Source organism: Melospiza melodia, chromosome 2 (genome assembly GCF_035770615.1).
Source record: "Melospiza melodia melodia isolate bMelMel2 chromosome 2, bMelMel2.pri, whole genome shotgun sequence".
In the NCBI taxonomy this organism is placed as follows: domain Eukaryota; kingdom Metazoa; phylum Chordata; class Aves; order Passeriformes; family Passerellidae; genus Melospiza; species Melospiza melodia.
In genome coordinates this window covers 28,878,193-28,895,417 of record NC_086195.1, presented here as the reverse complement: position 1 = coordinate 28,895,417, position 17,225 = coordinate 28,878,193, and the positions used below count along the sequence as shown (strand labels likewise).

The following is a 17,225-nucleotide window of genomic DNA, read 5'->3' as shown; positions in this document are numbered from 1 at the left end:
AGAACGCTGCGGCTCCGTAAAGGCCCCACGGGACGCTCGAAGTTTAAGATCGATTGATTTAACTTTTATTTCTTGAAAGGATATTGCTGTGTTTAAGGCCACTCGAGGCAGGTACCCTCCCGCGCCGCGCGGCCCCGCCCCGGAAGTGTTGGGGTACCCGCGGTGGCTCCAGTCGGCCCCGGTCCCGGTTCCGCCGCAGCCATGGGGGGCAAGAACAAGCAGCGAACCAAGGGCAACCTGCGGGTGAGCGCGGCCCGCGGGGCCGGGTGGCGGGGCGGGGCCCAGGGCTCGGGGGCTCGCGATTCCGGAACTCCGGGTGCCCTGGGCGGAGGGCCGCGGGCCGCCGGAGCCCGGCTCCCTTGGCGGGGCAGCGCGATCTTCGGGGCCGGTTGTGGTAGCTGGGACCGGGCCCGAAGCCGCCTCTTGGCCTGGGTCGTGCTTTAGGGGAGCGTGACTGCTGCTGCTGTGGTATTTGTACGGAGACGGAGAGCAAAATCACCGCGGCTGTAGATTTAGCAAGGGGCCGGTGGTACATTCGGTGTGGTTTTCTGTGCAGTTTTAGAATACACTCTTGCCAAAAGGCCGGAGATGACGTGACATCTGCCCTATCGCTCAGAATTGTGGGAGAAGTGTGGTGTTCAGGTTCCCTAATTCCTCCGTGGATTTAGGGAAGACTAGGGAACGCAAAGCAGCATATCCTTTACAGCTCACATGCAGAAAAGATTATTTAAACCCCACAAGCTCACAAAATTGCTGCTGCCATAAGGAAATAAAAGTTATTTGCCTTATAAGGTGTCCCAGAGGACATTTTAGCCTCAGTTAGTTTTGGGGCAGTCTTTCGAAAAGAGCGTTGAAACAAACCTGAGCCAATAATACAGTGGGCAAATGGGGTAAACTAGAAGTGGTGCTGAGCTCCAAAACACACACTGTCTCATGGTATTTATTATATTTGTTACATATGCATGCTTTTGCTACATTTCTCTAAATCATTTTTGGCCACTTGGTTGCTGGGAGAATCCTTTATTTTGTCTGTATGTTTTTGTTTGTTCAGAGAATAAAGGAGAATTCCCTGGGAGCTGTATTGGCCTGTATAAGAACTAGGAAGCTGTATAAGAACTAGGAAAGCCAGAAATAGTGAAGGAGGATAAATAGTTTCTTAATAAATTCTTTATAGATTCTTAATAAATTGTTTGCTTGCAGAAGAAATTTTCTGTTAGGAAAAAAAAACAATAAAAGCAATAATTTTCCATAAGTATTCATGCATTATTTGAAAAGAGAATTTTGATTCACAGAATCATCAAATAAACTCACAGAGTGATTTAGGTTGGGAGGGACTTTAAAGCTCATCCAGTCCCACCTCCTGCGAGGGGAAGGGACACCTTCCACTGGACCAGGTTATTTCAAGCCCTGTCCAGCCTGGCCTTGAACACTTCCAGAGATGGGGCAGCCCCTGCTTTTCTGGGCAACCTGTGCTAGGGCTTCACCACCCTTACAGTCAAGAATTTCATATCTAATCTAAACCTGTTTTATTTCAGTTTGAAGTCATTCCTCCTTGTTGTATCACTACAGTTCCTGATGAAGACTTCTCTCCAGCTTCCTTGTAGGCTCTCTGCTGATACTGGAAGGATGTTATGAGGGCTCCCTTGAGCCTTTTCCAGGTTGAACAACCCCAAGTCTCTCAGCCTGATCCTAAAGAGAAGAATAATTTTCTAGGTTTCTATGTTTAAAGCACAGGTGGACTCTTCTTTGAGAGACTTTATGTTAATTAGAAGGTTCATTATAAAATAAAATTATTATCATATTTTTAAATGCGTAATGCATGCAAAATAAAATTAAATGGATAATTGACTCCTGTCGCTTTTCTTTTGTCAGCCTTCTAGCAGTGGCCGAGCTGCAGAGCTCCTTGCGAAAGAACGTGGGACAGTGCCTGGGTTTATCGGCTTTGGGACGTCTCAGAGCGATCTAGGATATGTTCCTGCAATTCAAGGAGCAGAAGAAGTAGACAGCCTTGTGGATGCTGATTTCCGAATTGTATTGCGAAAACTTTCTAAAAGGGATGTCACAACCAAGTTAAAAGTAGGTGTATCCTTTGCCTGCCATATTTTTTTTTTTTAATTGGAGAATGATACCAGTTTTTTAAGTGAGAAAGAGGAAATACCTAATTTCACTTTGGTGGATTTGCGAGAACTGCAATACAGATTATATCCAGGATAACCTATAGCAAGGTCCATCATGCAGTTATCTCTATAGATGCTCATTTGCAAGAAATTATTTGATTTTTGGAAAAGGAAGTTGCAGTTTCAGATACAAACTGGTAAATTACAGATTATATCTACCTGACTTTTTAAGTCATGCCCTTGATATTTTAATTTTAGGCTATGCAAGAGTTTGGGATGATGTGCAAGGAAAGAGAAGCAGAAGTTGTTAAAGGTGTTCTTCCTTACTGGCCAAGAATTTATTGTAAAATTTCACTGGTAAGTATTGAAACATTTAAATTAGAAACTTACCTATCTACTTCCTGTGACTACCTCTAAGGTGGTCTTTGTTTGTTTGTTTGTTTGACCTATCTACCTTTGTTGGAATTACTGACTTGTTCTAGGAGAAACATCAAGTTGAAGAAAAATGCTGTTCTTTTTGTGGACATATTTCAGTATTGGCAGTGGGTGGAATCTTGAATTGTAAATGTCTGGGATGTACTTCCTTGATAGGTCTATTAGACCTTTATGTTTAAAAGATGGTACTATATTTCTGAGGAAGAGTTCTTTTATGTGGATTCCAAAAAGGCTAGAGAGTCTGTTCAGTTAAGATAGTTATAAACTTTCTTGATCTAGGGCTGACCAGACTTAACATTAAAAAAATACCCCAAACCCAAATATGAAAAGACCGTGTGTAGCCAGATTAGCAATAAGTTTCTTCATCTATTTATAGTATTTCCAAGCTGTCTAGAATGGCTACTGTTGAAAACATGGTATGGAACAAAATGAATCGCTATTCTTAACTATTAGAGAGATTCCTACTGTTTCTTTCTGGAGTCAAGAGTGTAAAAAATCATGATCTTTTAAACTCATTTGCAAATTAAGGATTGCAATGCACAGCTGATGGTAGTTCTAACTCAGATGTCTTCAATGCTTCCTGTTTCTCCTGCCTCTTGTCTGTCTGTAAAATGTTTGTATAAATTGGAAACAAAAACTGTTGTTTGGGATATCAGGAGAAAGTTACAATCTGAGTGTACAACAGTTTGGGAATATGATGCTTCTAAATTAGGACGCTCCCCATATCTTTGGATACCAAAACTTTTTTGTCATTGGTGTGTATTTTCAAATCTATGTTTCAAATCCAATTAATTGCAAACATGGCTTTTTAATCACCACTTTTGCTTTGAAGTACCTGAAATCAAAGGTGCATTTCTTAAACCAATAAACCTTTCTCTTTTTTTCCTTCTTTTCTTTGTTTAACAGGATCATGATCGCCGTGTTCGAGAAGCAACTCAGCAATCTTTTGAGCAACTGATTCTTAAAGTCAAAAAACACTTAGCTCCTTACTTAAAGAGTATCATGGGTTACTGGCTGATTGCTCAGTGTGACACTTACTCCCCTGCTGCTTCTGCTGCAAAAGTAGCTTTTGAAAAAGCTTTTCCTTCGAGCAAACAACCTGAAGCCTTAGTATTCTGTAAGGATGAAATTCTTAATGTGAGTTTCCTTTTGTATTTTTTAAGGCTTTGTATATGTCAACTTCTGTTACAAGTTTTAAAGTCATCCTTCCCCCATCTGTGCTTCATGGTTAAATTTCTTTCTTGCCTGAAACTTTGCCCTTGTGAAGAGAATGATTTGGGTTGGAAGGGACTTTTAAAAGGTCTTTGTGTTCCACCCCCTGCGATAGGCTGGGACACCGTCCACTAGACTTGGTTTCTCCAAGCCCTGTCCAACCTGGCCTTGAGCACTTCCAGGGATGGGACAGTCCCAGCTTCTGTAGGCAACTTATGCCAGTGCCTCACCACCCTCACAGGGGAGAATTTCTTCTGTAAGGAAATATAAAAAAGAAAAATAATAAAGAATGCAGAGAAAAAAATACATATGTTTTATTGGACTTGAGATGAGAATGACTGGAACCAAAGGAATGAATTGTGTATTTCCTTGTGTGCATTCCTATGTAATAATGTTCAGTCAACACATAATGTTGCTGACAGATGGAATAATGATGCTGGAGTAGTTTACCTATAGTGAAGAAGAATGCAGAATGCTGAGCAGTGTTTCAGCATCTACAAGTTTAATTCTGGCCATTATGCTTTTCTGTCAGTTAGATATGATACTCAATGGACCGAATTAAAAAAAGTTCAAAGATTGCATTGCCGGTCTGTCATGTGCAAACCTAACTGATTTGATTTGCCTCATTTTGGCTTCTTTTTAGCAGGAGCACATTGGCATGAGGCTGCAATTTAGTAAGTGTTGGGGAGACTCAATTCAGACAGTACCACAGCTACTATGTTCACCATGAGTCAAATTCTCTTCTAGCATGTTTACTAGCATGTCTAAAAATATTAGACAGCTCAGAGGCTGTGAAATTTTATTGTAGGGCTGTGTCTGAATAATGTGTGGACTATATTGTTCACATATAAGTATTACATTTCTTTGGGTTTATATGCATGTTTTTTTCCCCCATAGGTACTTCAAGATCACCTTCTGAAGGAAACAGCTGATACACTTAGTGACCCTCAGTATGTTTGCCTGATAAATGTATATTTAATTCTTTAAATCTTGGTCTTTATTGGGTTCTCTGGAATTAGTGAATTTAGTTTTTAGATCTGGAAGTAGTGAGTTTAGTTTTGTTTCAGGAGACAGAATAATTATTTGAATCCAGATCCCAGCAACTTTAATTGGGACTTAAGTGTTGCATACAAGTAGAGATATTATAAAAGAAAGGCCAAATATATATATATATATATGTGTGTATATATATAAAATTATTATATAAAATATTAATGTTATATAGTTTATTATACAGAATCAGGCCTTGTTCTGCTAAATTACCAGCTAGCCTGTTACTTATTCTAAGTGCAGCTAGCTTAGCATTTTTTTATGATTTTTCACATTCCCATGTGAAAAATCATAAAAAATGAAGGCAGTTAACACAACAGACTATTCTGGTAAGAGAATTGTTTGCACCTACAATAAACAAAAAATCTGTCTCATAGGGATCAGTGAACAAAATATCTAAACTAACCAAAAATGAAGAGATTTGACAGATGGACACCCTAGCCATTTATTGACGATTAAACTGAGTCTCAGTATTGTTAGCCAATTTGGTCTAACAAAGTACCTTCTGATATTTCCTATTAATATGAGCTTTGTGAATAAAGAATTGGCTTTTTCTGCATGATAAAATTGAGTCCCAGCTGCTTATTACTACAACATTTAATATAAATATTTTTGAAAGTGTTATCAGTTATCTAATTTTGTTTCAGCTCTTTTAAGAATATAATTTGTGAGTAGCTGGAAGATGAGATGACTTGTAACTTTTTTTCTAAAACTTCATAGTGTAATTTAGAACCTATGGAAAGTTTATGTATTTATATTGCTGCCACCTGAAATCAAAAAATAAACACAAAAAAAATGAAGGCAGTTTAGTTTAGACAAACTTGGGATGACTGCTGGTTTATTTGTGGTCCACTTTTAACTTTTTTTTTGTTTTGCTTTCTGAGAACTGTACCAGAAGAAGAAAGGAAAGCCAAATTTTTCCGGATTCTGACCTGTTCCTTGTTAGCTTTAAAAAAGTTGCTCAGCATATTTCCAAAGAAAGAGATGCATTCATTGGAGGAAAAGTTAATGTCACTTCTGTCCCAAAACAAATTTTGGAAATATAGCAAAAACAATGTATCACAGGTGAGTTTTTAATTTCTTCTTTATTTTGCTTGGTTTTTGTTACAGGTAATACCCTTAACCTAAGGAAGTATTAATTACTTGTATTCTACAAGGATGCTCTTGGTACTTTGCTTAGGTTTGAAACAGCCTTCAGGTTTCTAGGTAGATTCCAGAAAGGCTAAAGAAATGTTCAGTTAACATAATTATAAATTTTTTTGATCTGGGACTAATATTTGACTGAACTTAATGTTAAAAAACCCGCCAAACTCAATATAGACAATATTACTTGAAAATTTATCTAGTAGGCTAAATTTTTATTTCTATATCATCATAATCTACTTTTTGGCCATCATTAAAATTCATGTAGAAGATACAAACTGTCAACTTACAGCATGTATTCTTGGTGCTTTGGGGTTTTCATTTTTTAAATAGTTTTACTGGTTTTTAACTGTACATAGAGTAATGAAGTAATGCAATAGTATTTTGTTTAAAAGCTTTAAGTTGCTTTTTGGAAAAAATGCCTTTTGAGAAGTATATAAAAATACAACTTTTGACAGGCATTTCATCAGTAAACAAATTGTATTAAAATATTTGATAAGACTGTTTAATAACTATTTTGTTTTTCTTGGTTTTTAATAATATTTTAACCTTTGTTAATGTGATGAAATATGGGCATGGTGTGTTGTAAACTTTTATTGACTTTAAAAGGAATCTTATTAACTACATGTAGTGACAAATTCTGTTTTTCCTTCTGTGGCCTCTGTCAGGTTCGCTCATCTTTCTTTGAGCTGATTTCTGCTTTTTGCCAGCACTTACCTGAGGTGGTGAAAGCTGAAGCACCAAGAGTTTGTCCTGCTGTTCTTCTCAGCATTGATGACAGTGATGCAGTGGTGTGTCTTGCTCTTTGGGAAGCAGTGCTTTATACTATCACCACTATTGAGGTAATGTGAGATATTTTCATCAAATTTAACTTTTCACCAAGTGTTGTTCTCTGTGTAGAATTAGGAAGACAGGCTTGACTGAGTTTTCTTTATGGTTAATAACAGGAACTCCATAAGGGTACATACTCCTTCTTTCAGTGTAACTTTCAAATATATCATGTCCAGCGTGTCTGAAAATTAGTGTTGTTTTATGAATTTAATTTAATTAATCTGAAACCCTTTCATCCAATGTAGTTACTAGTTAGTCAAATAATGCTTAAAACCTTTTTCTTTGTTAAAGACAGTTACAAAAAAGACCTGCAGTGCATTTTTGGTTAGTTTGTTTCCCCTTCAAATGTAAGGGTTCTGTAGCTTTTTTTTTTTCCCTTAATTTTAAGTGAAACACTGGCTTTGAATTTATTAGCAGGATGAGTTGTTGCCATAGACTGGGATGCTTTGAAGGTTTAATGCTGCAGCTCCCTTTTGCAACTGCTGGAATGAACTGGAACAAGTTTTCTTGAAGAAAAACCCCTAACGGTCTTTGTTCAGCTTGTTATAAATATAGGTACCTTGAACTATAATAGATATGATCATAATTAAAATAGATCAGATGACAAAAAAATTTAGGGAGGGGGAAGGGCCAAAGCAGTTTCTAACCATCAGAAAATTTTTGAAGAGAGTTTTGAAGTTAGTGACACTTCCAAACTCATTGGCTTTCCGTGATAATGAGAACTTAAAATTAAATACAGTATTAATTACAATAGTGATTCCTATGAAGCATCATGAAAGTATGATTAAAGAGAAACCTTTAATTGCAGTTGCTATTAAGAAAGGTCAATTGATTTTAAACAGTGCAGAAATAGTTTTATCATCTTAACTTCACAAGCCAAAATAGGGAGAAAGTGATTTTAAAGATACTGGCAAGTGAGTAACTTAACAGAATTTGAATTTCACAATGACATATTTCACTATAATATGGGGATGTAGGTTAAATGGCTAATTTGGGGGTTCTTCTGAGGCAACATATTGTTGTTTAATTTACAGTAAGTTAATTTCTTTCTGTAGGACTGTTGGAGTCATGTAAATGCCAGAAAAGGAGTTCTGCCAAAGCTCTGGACAGTGCTTCGAGAAGGTGGGCAAGGATTAGCTACTGTTATCTACCCAAACCTCCTGCCCTTCATTAGCAAGGTCCCTCCTGACATTGTGGAACCGAAGCTGGAATACTTCAGAGTTTTTTTCAGCTCTATAATTCAAGGGTATGGACCACAAATTTATTTATTTGGAATCAGTCTCTTTTATGTTTGGAAACAAATAAACTAATCTTTAAGCATTTGAAGATAAATGAGATTATATTTTTAAAATTATTTTCAAAATCCAAAACTGGAGTCAGTCCTTTGTGGCTGTTCCTGTCATTTTAAACCTTCAGCTTTCCTTTTGATTTTACTATATCTTCCTTACATGAAGCATTCTTATCTTTCCTTGTCAAAGCCTTGTGTTTATTCCATGACAAATTTGAATATGGAACATTATTATAATTAAGAGTGACTCTTAGGAATCACACTCTTCTCACCAGTGTGTAATTCTTACATAGAGGATTAACTTTGTGATAGTGACATTTCCTTTATGCACAAACTGTAATTCTTGTGATACTCATTTTTAAAGGATGAAACTGCTTGTACTTTGTGCCTTTAAAATATCTCAAAACCACCTTTCTATCAAATGTAATTTAAATGTGCACCTGTGCATTGCATACTCAAAAGGATATAGAAAGTATTTTATGAAATGCTGAAATTTAATTTATTTAAAAAATAAATGAAAAACAAATTCAGTTCTCTGCTGATGTTGGTGTGAAAATTAGCAGAGCTCTTGGAGAAGAGACTTATGTAGGGGTTTGTTTGAAAAGTGTATAGAATTTTATTACACATAGTAATGATTGTAATATTTCTGTGATCATTCGTGTGATCTAATATTCATTAAAAAGCAAAGAAATTGCAGGTTTTCCGACTCAAAACTGGGGAGACTGTCTTTAAGTGGCTTTCTTTTTTTTCCTCTTTTTTTTTTTCTTCCTCTTTTTTTTTCCCTGTAATGACAAAAAGTCACATTCTCTGAACTTCTGTGTATTGTATGGAAAATTGCAAAAGAGTTTTGACAGCCAGCTGAAACAGGAGACAGTGTGCTAGGCTGTATATGGTTTCTCTGTTTATGTAGATCTGTTTTTTCTGAAGCTAAGACTGAATGAAGAATTTCATTGATATAGATTCTGTTAAATTCTTGGGTTTATCAACTTTCTAAATTGACTTTATTTTTATCTGATTCCTGCAAATGACTCTGTGATCCTGTATTCTCATACTGGTGTCTGGATCAGAACAAGGTAATTCAGGGTACATTAATAACATTCATACTGGGTTTCTTGAAAACTGGGTTACTTGGTTTCTTCTGTGTCTTCTCACAGGTTGTCAAATGAGAGGACAATAGCCAGTCCTTCAGAAAGTTCAGCAATTATAACTGCATTTATGGAGTGTCTGTGCTTTGCTGTACTACAGAAAGCAGAAGACCAAAGCCAGATTCATCAAATGCTTATATGTGACCAGGTATTAATCAGAAATACTGAATATTGTTGTGTGTGCATTTAATAAGGCAAAATTAAAGAGAAATGTGAATTTTAGGTGAGGATTTACTTCTCTGTTTAAATTTTCCCTAGATTTTATGGAAAAAAACCACACAGAATTGTCAGGGCTGGAAAAGACGTGATCATCCAGTCTCACTGTCAGCCCAGCACCACCAAAAATCACCCCCAGACCATGTGCCCAAGAGTCTCATCCAGGTGTCTCTTAAGCACTTCCAGAGCTGGTGACTCCACCAACTCCCTGGGCAACTTATTCCAATACCTGACCACATTTCCATTGATTTTTTTTCAATACCTGGTCTGAATTTTCCCTGCTGCAATTTAAGGCCACTCCTTGTCATCCTTTCACTTGAGACACGGCAGAAGAGACCCACCTCCACCTCCTTTCAGGGAGTTGTAGACAGTAATGTGTAGCAAAAGTACAGGTACTGAATTTAGGGGTTTTTTTCTTCCTATGAAATCATCCTTTTTACTGTGCAATTAAAGTTATATTTATGGGGGAAAAAAGTGCCTCCCATCCTGTATGTTTTTATAAAATGTTCAAACATAAATAATTCTGATATTTGCAGAGTTGCTTCCAGAATGTTTTTCAGAATTATATAATTTCTTGGTATTATAAAGAATAAAATGGTTTTATAAATTGGATCACTGTTCTTTAATACATTTTTTTTGTCTTTATAGTTAATTCCTTTTGTCAGTGCTGTACTTAAGGAGCCCAAGTTACAAAGTGGACCATTGTTTTATCAAACAGAAGAAATGCTGAGTTCCTGGGAAGCTAAAGCAGAACTCTCCAATGATGATGGCACAGATGAAGTTTTCCAGAAACTGTTGACAGATTTTTGGGGCCATCTTTCAAAAATGTGTATACTTCATGTTGATAGGTTGGATGCTGACAGGAAATTACTGTTTGCCATATCTGGTTTGCTAGAAATTCTTCATAATCCGAAGAGTGCTATGAAACCAAACAATAGAAAATCTCTAAAAATCAGATTTACAGATGAGGATGAATTTGAAAGGAACACTGAGAGTCGAAAGCTCATGGAAGTTAGAAATGGTGACTCTGAAATTCAAGCTGACTTGCAGCAAACGTCACGTCTAAGGAAAGAACCTCTTGAGAACTTAGTCTGCAACCTGGCCGAGCTGAGCATTGTGTATGTCAATGAACAGAAGTCAGAACAGCATTTGAACTTTCTCTCTACCCTGCTCAACACTTTTTCCTCAAACAGAGTTTTCCAAGTACTTTTAGAGCAGGGAAATAATGTAAGTCCTGCTCAAGCTGAATCCCAAAATGACGTGAAAGCTCATAACCGAAGTCCATCTGTACAATTTCTGTATCTGAATTTAATAACCTGGCTGAAAGAAGACTGGAGAAAAGACACCCATTTCCTGGTTGATATTTTATACAGTGTACTTCATTGTTGCAACAATAATGATGAAAGGAAAGTCATTCTTGATGATTTAGTAAAGGTATGACTGGTACATGATGTTAATTTTTATCAGAGTCATTACTGTTATTGTGGGCTGTGGTTCACTAATAATCTTATTTTGGCACTGTTGCGTGGATGATAATTCTACATGAATTTGGGTTAAGTTCAGCATAAGGAAGATAGTTTTTGGAAAGTTGGACATGATAGTGTTGGGGTGAAAGGTTCTGTCCTTTTCTATATGGTCTAAATAATTTTGAAAAAGTATCATCAGAATTTCTCTCCTCTTGGTTCTTTATACAGTGCACTTTAATAGTAGTCATTGGTAGCCTTTTGTATACAGTCCCTTACTGAATTTTGTGGGAAAGATTTACAAGACAAAAATGATACAATCAATAACTTTGTTACTGAATTTTATCAGCTTCTACTTATGCCTACAGAACAGATAAAATGGGATTATTTATTCCTAGTCAGCAAAGATTTTTATTAAATATTGGGGAATTTTGTTTTTCTTTTCAGATGGATCTTAAGTGGGTTATTTTTCTCCAGATAATTCAAAAGGTAAGATTAAGATTTTTCTTTGTTCTTGTTATGCGTAATTTTTAATAATTCTCTGATGTTAGCTTTGAGACTCATATGTTTTTGTAGTGGTAATTTCCATAGTTTGAAAATCTTACAATTTTAGAGTAGTGTTTGATTTAAATGCACTTAAATCTGGGGACATTCTTAAAAATGAAATGATGATGCCAAAACAAAAAAAATCTTTGTCCCGTCTGTTTTTGATCAGTTTGTTTTGTGAGCCAGAGGGATTCCTAATTTGTGGATCATCTATTCTAAGCTAGACAGAATGGAGCTGGGGATTAGACCAATAATTAAAGTTATTATTTATATCATCATCCTACAAGGTGCTTATAAGGGAAAGGTAGTATTCGATTTTTTCTGCTGAATATTGACAAACTGACATTTAAGTTGGGATGGGATGAAATAGGAAGTGTATGATGAATTTTTGGACAAGAACTCATAACACTTGACTTACGGTCCGGTACATAGACCACAGGATCTTCCCTCACATATGCTGTGTATATTAGGAATACTGAGTTTTTGTGATTTTTTTTAACTTACAGTGGCTCATCAGCAAAATAAAGTTTTTGTGACCTTCTCTTTCTTCTTAAAGAAATTCAGGTGCTGTAAACAGTTTTTATGTTGTAAATAGATTTTATTTCAGCCAACTCGGTCATACAGAAGTTATTTTTCTAACTCCAATGTAGGAATTTCCAGGGCTCTATAACTGGAGGAGAAACATAAGGAAGCATTTTCAAAAAGTGACTTGTTTCACTCTGCAATAGAGATCTGACCAGCCATAAGTTGTGGTCTCTGACAAAAAGAAAGTTGGGGGATGTTGTTACAGATGTAAAATCTGAAGGCTTTTTATGGCAGATGATGTAATTCTCACTCTGTCTGTGCAAGTTTGACATACTAATCTTGTGCTTAGTAATAAAAGTTAATAGTTAATAATGGATTACACAGAGAAGCTGTGGCTGCCCCATCCCTGGAAGTATTCAAGGCCAAGTTGGATGGGTTTTGGAGCAGCCTGGTTTGCTGGGAGGGGGTTGGTACTTAAATTGGAACTTGGAAGATGATCTTTATGGTCCTTTCCAACCCAAACCATTCTATTATTCGATACCCTCAAAAGATTCCTGGAATGTTTTTCTTGTGATCCAGGCATGCTCAGGCACAACGAAACTTTCCTTAGTCTCTGACTGGCTGAAAGGAGACACGCTTGGAGAAAGACTGGTAATGCTGGCAGATGATCTGTGTCACCTGGGCTTAAAACCTAGAACAGCCTCATCAGGATCAGCCTCTTCGGAAATGTGGACTCTTCTGAGCTTGGTGTTGTCACAGCACATTAAAAGTGGTGAGCATATATAATCCTTGGAGTTCATGAAGTGTAAATGCTGCACTTAACCCTTTGCATAAGATTGAAAGAATTTGGGATCTTCCAGAATACTTCATGTAGAACATTTAGGCTTTCTCCTGGTAGTTTATTGTTGATTGGTTGGTTTTTGTTGGGGTTTTTGTTTCATAGTTTTGGGCTTTTTTTATACTTAAGCCAGTTTACTACATACTATTTAATTTTGTAAACACTAACTTGCAGCAGTAGCTGCCATTTTTTTTGGTCCACATTGCTAAACAAGGGCAGTGTTCAAAGAGAAGATTCAGATTTGCAAGTTTTGAAAACTTGAGGAAAATTTAAGTAAGCTTGATCTATCAGCTGATGTGCTGTAATGTGAATTTTTAAACCATACCATGTGAAATTTACCTTCAAAACTGGAATACCAAATCAATTGTTATGGACCTATGTGTGTTTTAGCAATGCTTTGTTATAGGATCTTTGAATTTTTTTCAGCCATTTCCATTTATTTTTATGTCTTTAAAACTCGGTATGTGGTCTTATGCTGTATATGTATTCAGGTTTTTTTCTTAATAGCTATTACTCATAGCATCCTATTTAATTTGTTAATATCATCCTGTTTAATTTGTTTGCAATTTTAGTATCTTATATAGACTTCCAGGGGAATTAATTTTTCTTCATGTTTTCCATGTAAACTCAGCATTTACTTTGATCCCCTGTGGTGACATATTTCAGTGTCAGTGGATGCTGTGCACATTCATAGTGCTTCCAGGTTTCACAGGCAGTTCACTGTGGTGCATGTTCTTAGACAAGGCATCCTGAAGGTGTCCTAAGATTGTTTTTTCTGTTACTGGATCTTCTGATGTAAAGGACCATCAGGAAAACCTCTTTCCTCTCTCCACAGAGAGTTCAACAAATGTGCTTGTGAGTGTGTGATGTTCTAGGGCTGATTGTCCAGTGACTTTGTTTTTTGACTCTAGAGCCAGAGGCACTCCTGAGCTCATTTTCTGCTGGGTGGTGGATGACCTGTTTTTAAATCATATTGATTGAAGCCTAAGAGATTTTCAGGAGCTATGATGGGTCTTGACTTAGTCATTAAAACCAAAGTAGAGTATGTGGACTTCCAAAAGGATTTTTTTAATGAGATCTCTTATCTAAGTTTCTTAAGCAAATTGTCTTGGAGAGAATAGGAGAACCTTTCATGGGTCTGTAGCCTAAAGATGAAAGGAATTAAAGGGGAAAAAGGATAAATAGTGAAAGGAAAATAATTGTTGCTGAAACTTCACAGATCCATAGCAGTGTGTTGTGATGCTGAATGCTTAACTGATACAAAAGATTACAAAAGAAATCCAAAGCCAGTAAATACTACAAGTATACATGGGAAGAACACAATTGTAACTGTATCAATTCAATGACAGACTCTGACCTGTTAGAAAGAGATCTTCAGTCATTGTGGTGTTTCCCTGTAAGTGACAGGTTGTAAAAGAGTAGTAAAAGAGGAACACAGTTTATTAGGAGCTGCTGTGAAAAGAACAGAGGACAAATGAAAATTATTATAGCATGTAGTCAATATACTGAATATGTTGTTAATGTCTGGAATACTGCATATAGTTTTGGTCACTGCAATATTCTTGTTCAAGTTTGGTCACTTGCAATATTCTATATGCTTTTGAAAAACATGTAATAGAATATGCCCAAAGAAATCTGGCAGGAATGGTTAGACAAGCAGTGGCTTCTGCTTGTGGAGGCAAGAAAACAGACTAGAATTTGTAAGTTTCTAGTTGAAGTGATTAAGGATGGGGTTGTGCTTAAAAGTCGTAAAATCGCAATTTGTATAGAAAATGCAAATAATGAGAAATGTATCGTTGTTTCTTTCAGTGGAAGAACTTGAATTTCTAACACATGCTTAGATAGCAGTCTTGAGGGCCGAGAAAAGTATACTTCTTCATGCAGTTTATAATTAAATAATGGAACTCATTGCCACAGGATACTGTGGAGTTTGAGGAGAAGTGGGATTGGCTTGCTTGTATCCCATGAAAAAGGATCTAAGCATGTTTGTGGCTATATGCAATAGTACAGTGAAATCTTCGGCTCACAGTTGGTTGCCAGAAGCTAGGAGGGCATAAAAGGGGGAAGGATCACTTTGCACTTGCTCTATCTTTAATACCTTTTTCAAAGCTGCTTCAGCTGGCTTAGAGCAAAGATACTTAGTAGTGTGAAATGTTGGCTGGTGTCTGTGAAATAGAAGAGTTTAGGTATCCATTAGACTGAAACTGTTGTGCACTTTATTTTGTATTCAAAATTAGTTAATAAAAATCAAATTAGTCTATATTAATATGACATCTTTGCATGGTCGTGTTTATCAAGCAATCAAAGCATATTGTCTTTTTCCTCTGCCCAATAGAATCATTGATTGGTGAAACCTTTGTTGAAAGGATTATTGATAAACTTCAAGCAGCTCTGTCTAAAGCAAAGGATCTTTCTCAAGCTGGAGATACTGAACCATCAGTATCTTTCATCTGCGATGTGGCCTCAAGCTTTTTCAGCTCAGTGAAAGGCTGTTTGCTGATGCCATCCTCAGAAGACTTGCTCCTTACCATCTTCCAGCTGTGTGCTCAGAGGCAGGATGCAACATACTTGACAGGTAATCTGGAAAAAGAACTTCAGCTGAGCTTTTTCATAGGTGATGATTACATATAAATTCTTCCTCTTCATGAAACAGAATCACGAAAGTATGTGATAGAATACTGGCTTCGCATACATTGAGCAATTGCAGCTGTAACTGACATGAAAATCTGTGCTTTAATTTACAGTGCCCATAGTTACTACTAAGTATCAAGTCCTGAACACATTTACAAGGATTTTAAGATTTTTTTAATGTTAGTATCAGCTAACTTGGAGGCTATGATATTGCACACTTTTTGGACTGTTACAGAAGTTGTTTAAAGTCTATGAAATATAACAAATGAACTTTTTTTGTTCATTTTGCAATCTGGGGAGTCTATGAAAAAATGTGTACAATCGCTTCTTTACAGATAACATTCTGAAACCATTTATATTGGCCAAGTTGCCCAGACAAATTGTGATCCATGCCTCTCTCTACCAGTGTCTCATGTTTATGTTTATCTGAGATGCTGATTTATATTCTCTGAATGCAGAATTTGAGGGTGTTAAATTGATACATGCATTTACTGAAATTAATACAAGTAAATACAATGTTTCAGTGTTGTCATAGAAGTGAAGTAGGACAGTACTAGCTTGGAAAACACTGCTGCTTTATAAATGACTGTTGATATTGTGAATGTTCAATATTTTGATAGAAAGATATGTAGTTTTGAAGACTGTATGGACATATGGTTGCAGACAACAAGAACGTCACTCTAATTCTCAAATGAATTAAATCTTACCTGTGAGTCACAGTTAATTTAAAATTGCTCTTCAACAAGAAAGCTATGTATGTGCCTTTGATGGTTTTTGCATGTAACCACAGCAAAGATAATTATTTTCCTACTGTAGGACCTTTAGACATGTGATTGTTGCTATATGCTGTAGTTTGTCATTAGAGTTTACCTGTTTGTGATAGTTTTGCTTGTCTACTTGTTGTTTTGTTTTCTTTTTTCCTTTTCCCTATAATAGATGTACTTGTATGCAAGTTAAAACACACTTGGATGTCTGGTATAAATTCACTTGTGCATCAGCTTCAGGGCACTCAGAGCACCTTCTTGCTTAAAGCTGCACTGTGGGTCAAGAACCAAGTTCAGTCTTCCTCTTTGGATGTTAAAAGGTAATTGGGATTCACATCTGTTCCATAATGTGTTGTTCTCCAAAACAAACCAGGATCAGTGCTATAATAGCCTTTATTTAATTGACATCTGTATTACTGAGACTTTTCAGCCTATTGGAGGCAGTGGGTAGAGCAAAACTTATACCACCCCTGGTATAGCAAGTATGGAGCATTGTATCAATGGAAAATATGCAGGTGGCTCTTAATGAATAGTGCCAAACTTGTTTGCAGTGTTTTCTCCTTTTCTCAGGCTTCAAGTTTTGATCTCTGCAGTCAGTGATTTGTTGTTGAAGCTCATGGAAGCTGATGGACAGTCTGAATGTCTTGTGAGAGCTTATGTTGAGCATGTGACACCGAACAAAATTGAATGGGGGAAATTGCATGAATCTCTGTGCTCTGAGGTATGGAAATGTTAATGGATTGTACAGGGCGGTCAGTCTTTCTTCAAGCCTCTGTCCCCTAGGGTGGTAAGCTTTATTTCTTATGACATGGCACTGCACTTATGAGTACCATATGTTTGTGCAGAGGTTCTTGTCAGCCTTTGTCTATAAAGAGGATAAAATCTCTGTTTATGGATCCATCCAGTATTACTGGAGAAAAATCAAAATCCATGAAATTACCCTTTTGTGCACAGAACACCAGCAACTTGCTTTACAGTTCAGGAATTTTATCTTACAGAGTATACATTGTGAAGATGTTTT

General features: G+C 36.7%; 1 protein-coding gene across 1 annotated transcript in view; it reads left to right on the top strand.

Annotated features, from left to right (window-relative positions):
• The first annotated feature begins 147 nt into the window (after positions 1-147).
• LTN1 (listerin E3 ubiquitin protein ligase 1) overlaps positions 148-17,225 on the top strand; it is a 31,981-nt gene continuing 14,903 nt past the window's right edge. Inside the window, exons 1-15 of the mRNA XM_063148240.1 lie at positions 148-243; positions 1,873-2,076; positions 2,376-2,474; positions 3,459-3,689; positions 4,662-4,714; positions 5,699-5,879; positions 6,626-6,799; positions 7,844-8,034; positions 9,231-9,369; positions 10,086-10,871; positions 11,348-11,389; positions 12,551-12,743; positions 15,145-15,384; positions 16,377-16,524; positions 16,775-16,925. Coding sequence (XP_063004310.1) covers positions 202-243; positions 1,873-2,076; positions 2,376-2,474; positions 3,459-3,689; positions 4,662-4,714; positions 5,699-5,879; positions 6,626-6,799; positions 7,844-8,034; positions 9,231-9,369; positions 10,086-10,871; positions 11,348-11,389; positions 12,551-12,743; positions 15,145-15,384; positions 16,377-16,524; positions 16,775-16,925 — 2,874 coding nt within the window. The 5' untranslated portion in view covers positions 148-201. The remainder of the gene's footprint in view (positions 244-1,872; positions 2,077-2,375; positions 2,475-3,458; positions 3,690-4,661; positions 4,715-5,698; positions 5,880-6,625; positions 6,800-7,843; positions 8,035-9,230; positions 9,370-10,085; positions 10,872-11,347; positions 11,390-12,550; positions 12,744-15,144; positions 15,385-16,376; positions 16,525-16,774; positions 16,926-17,225) is intronic.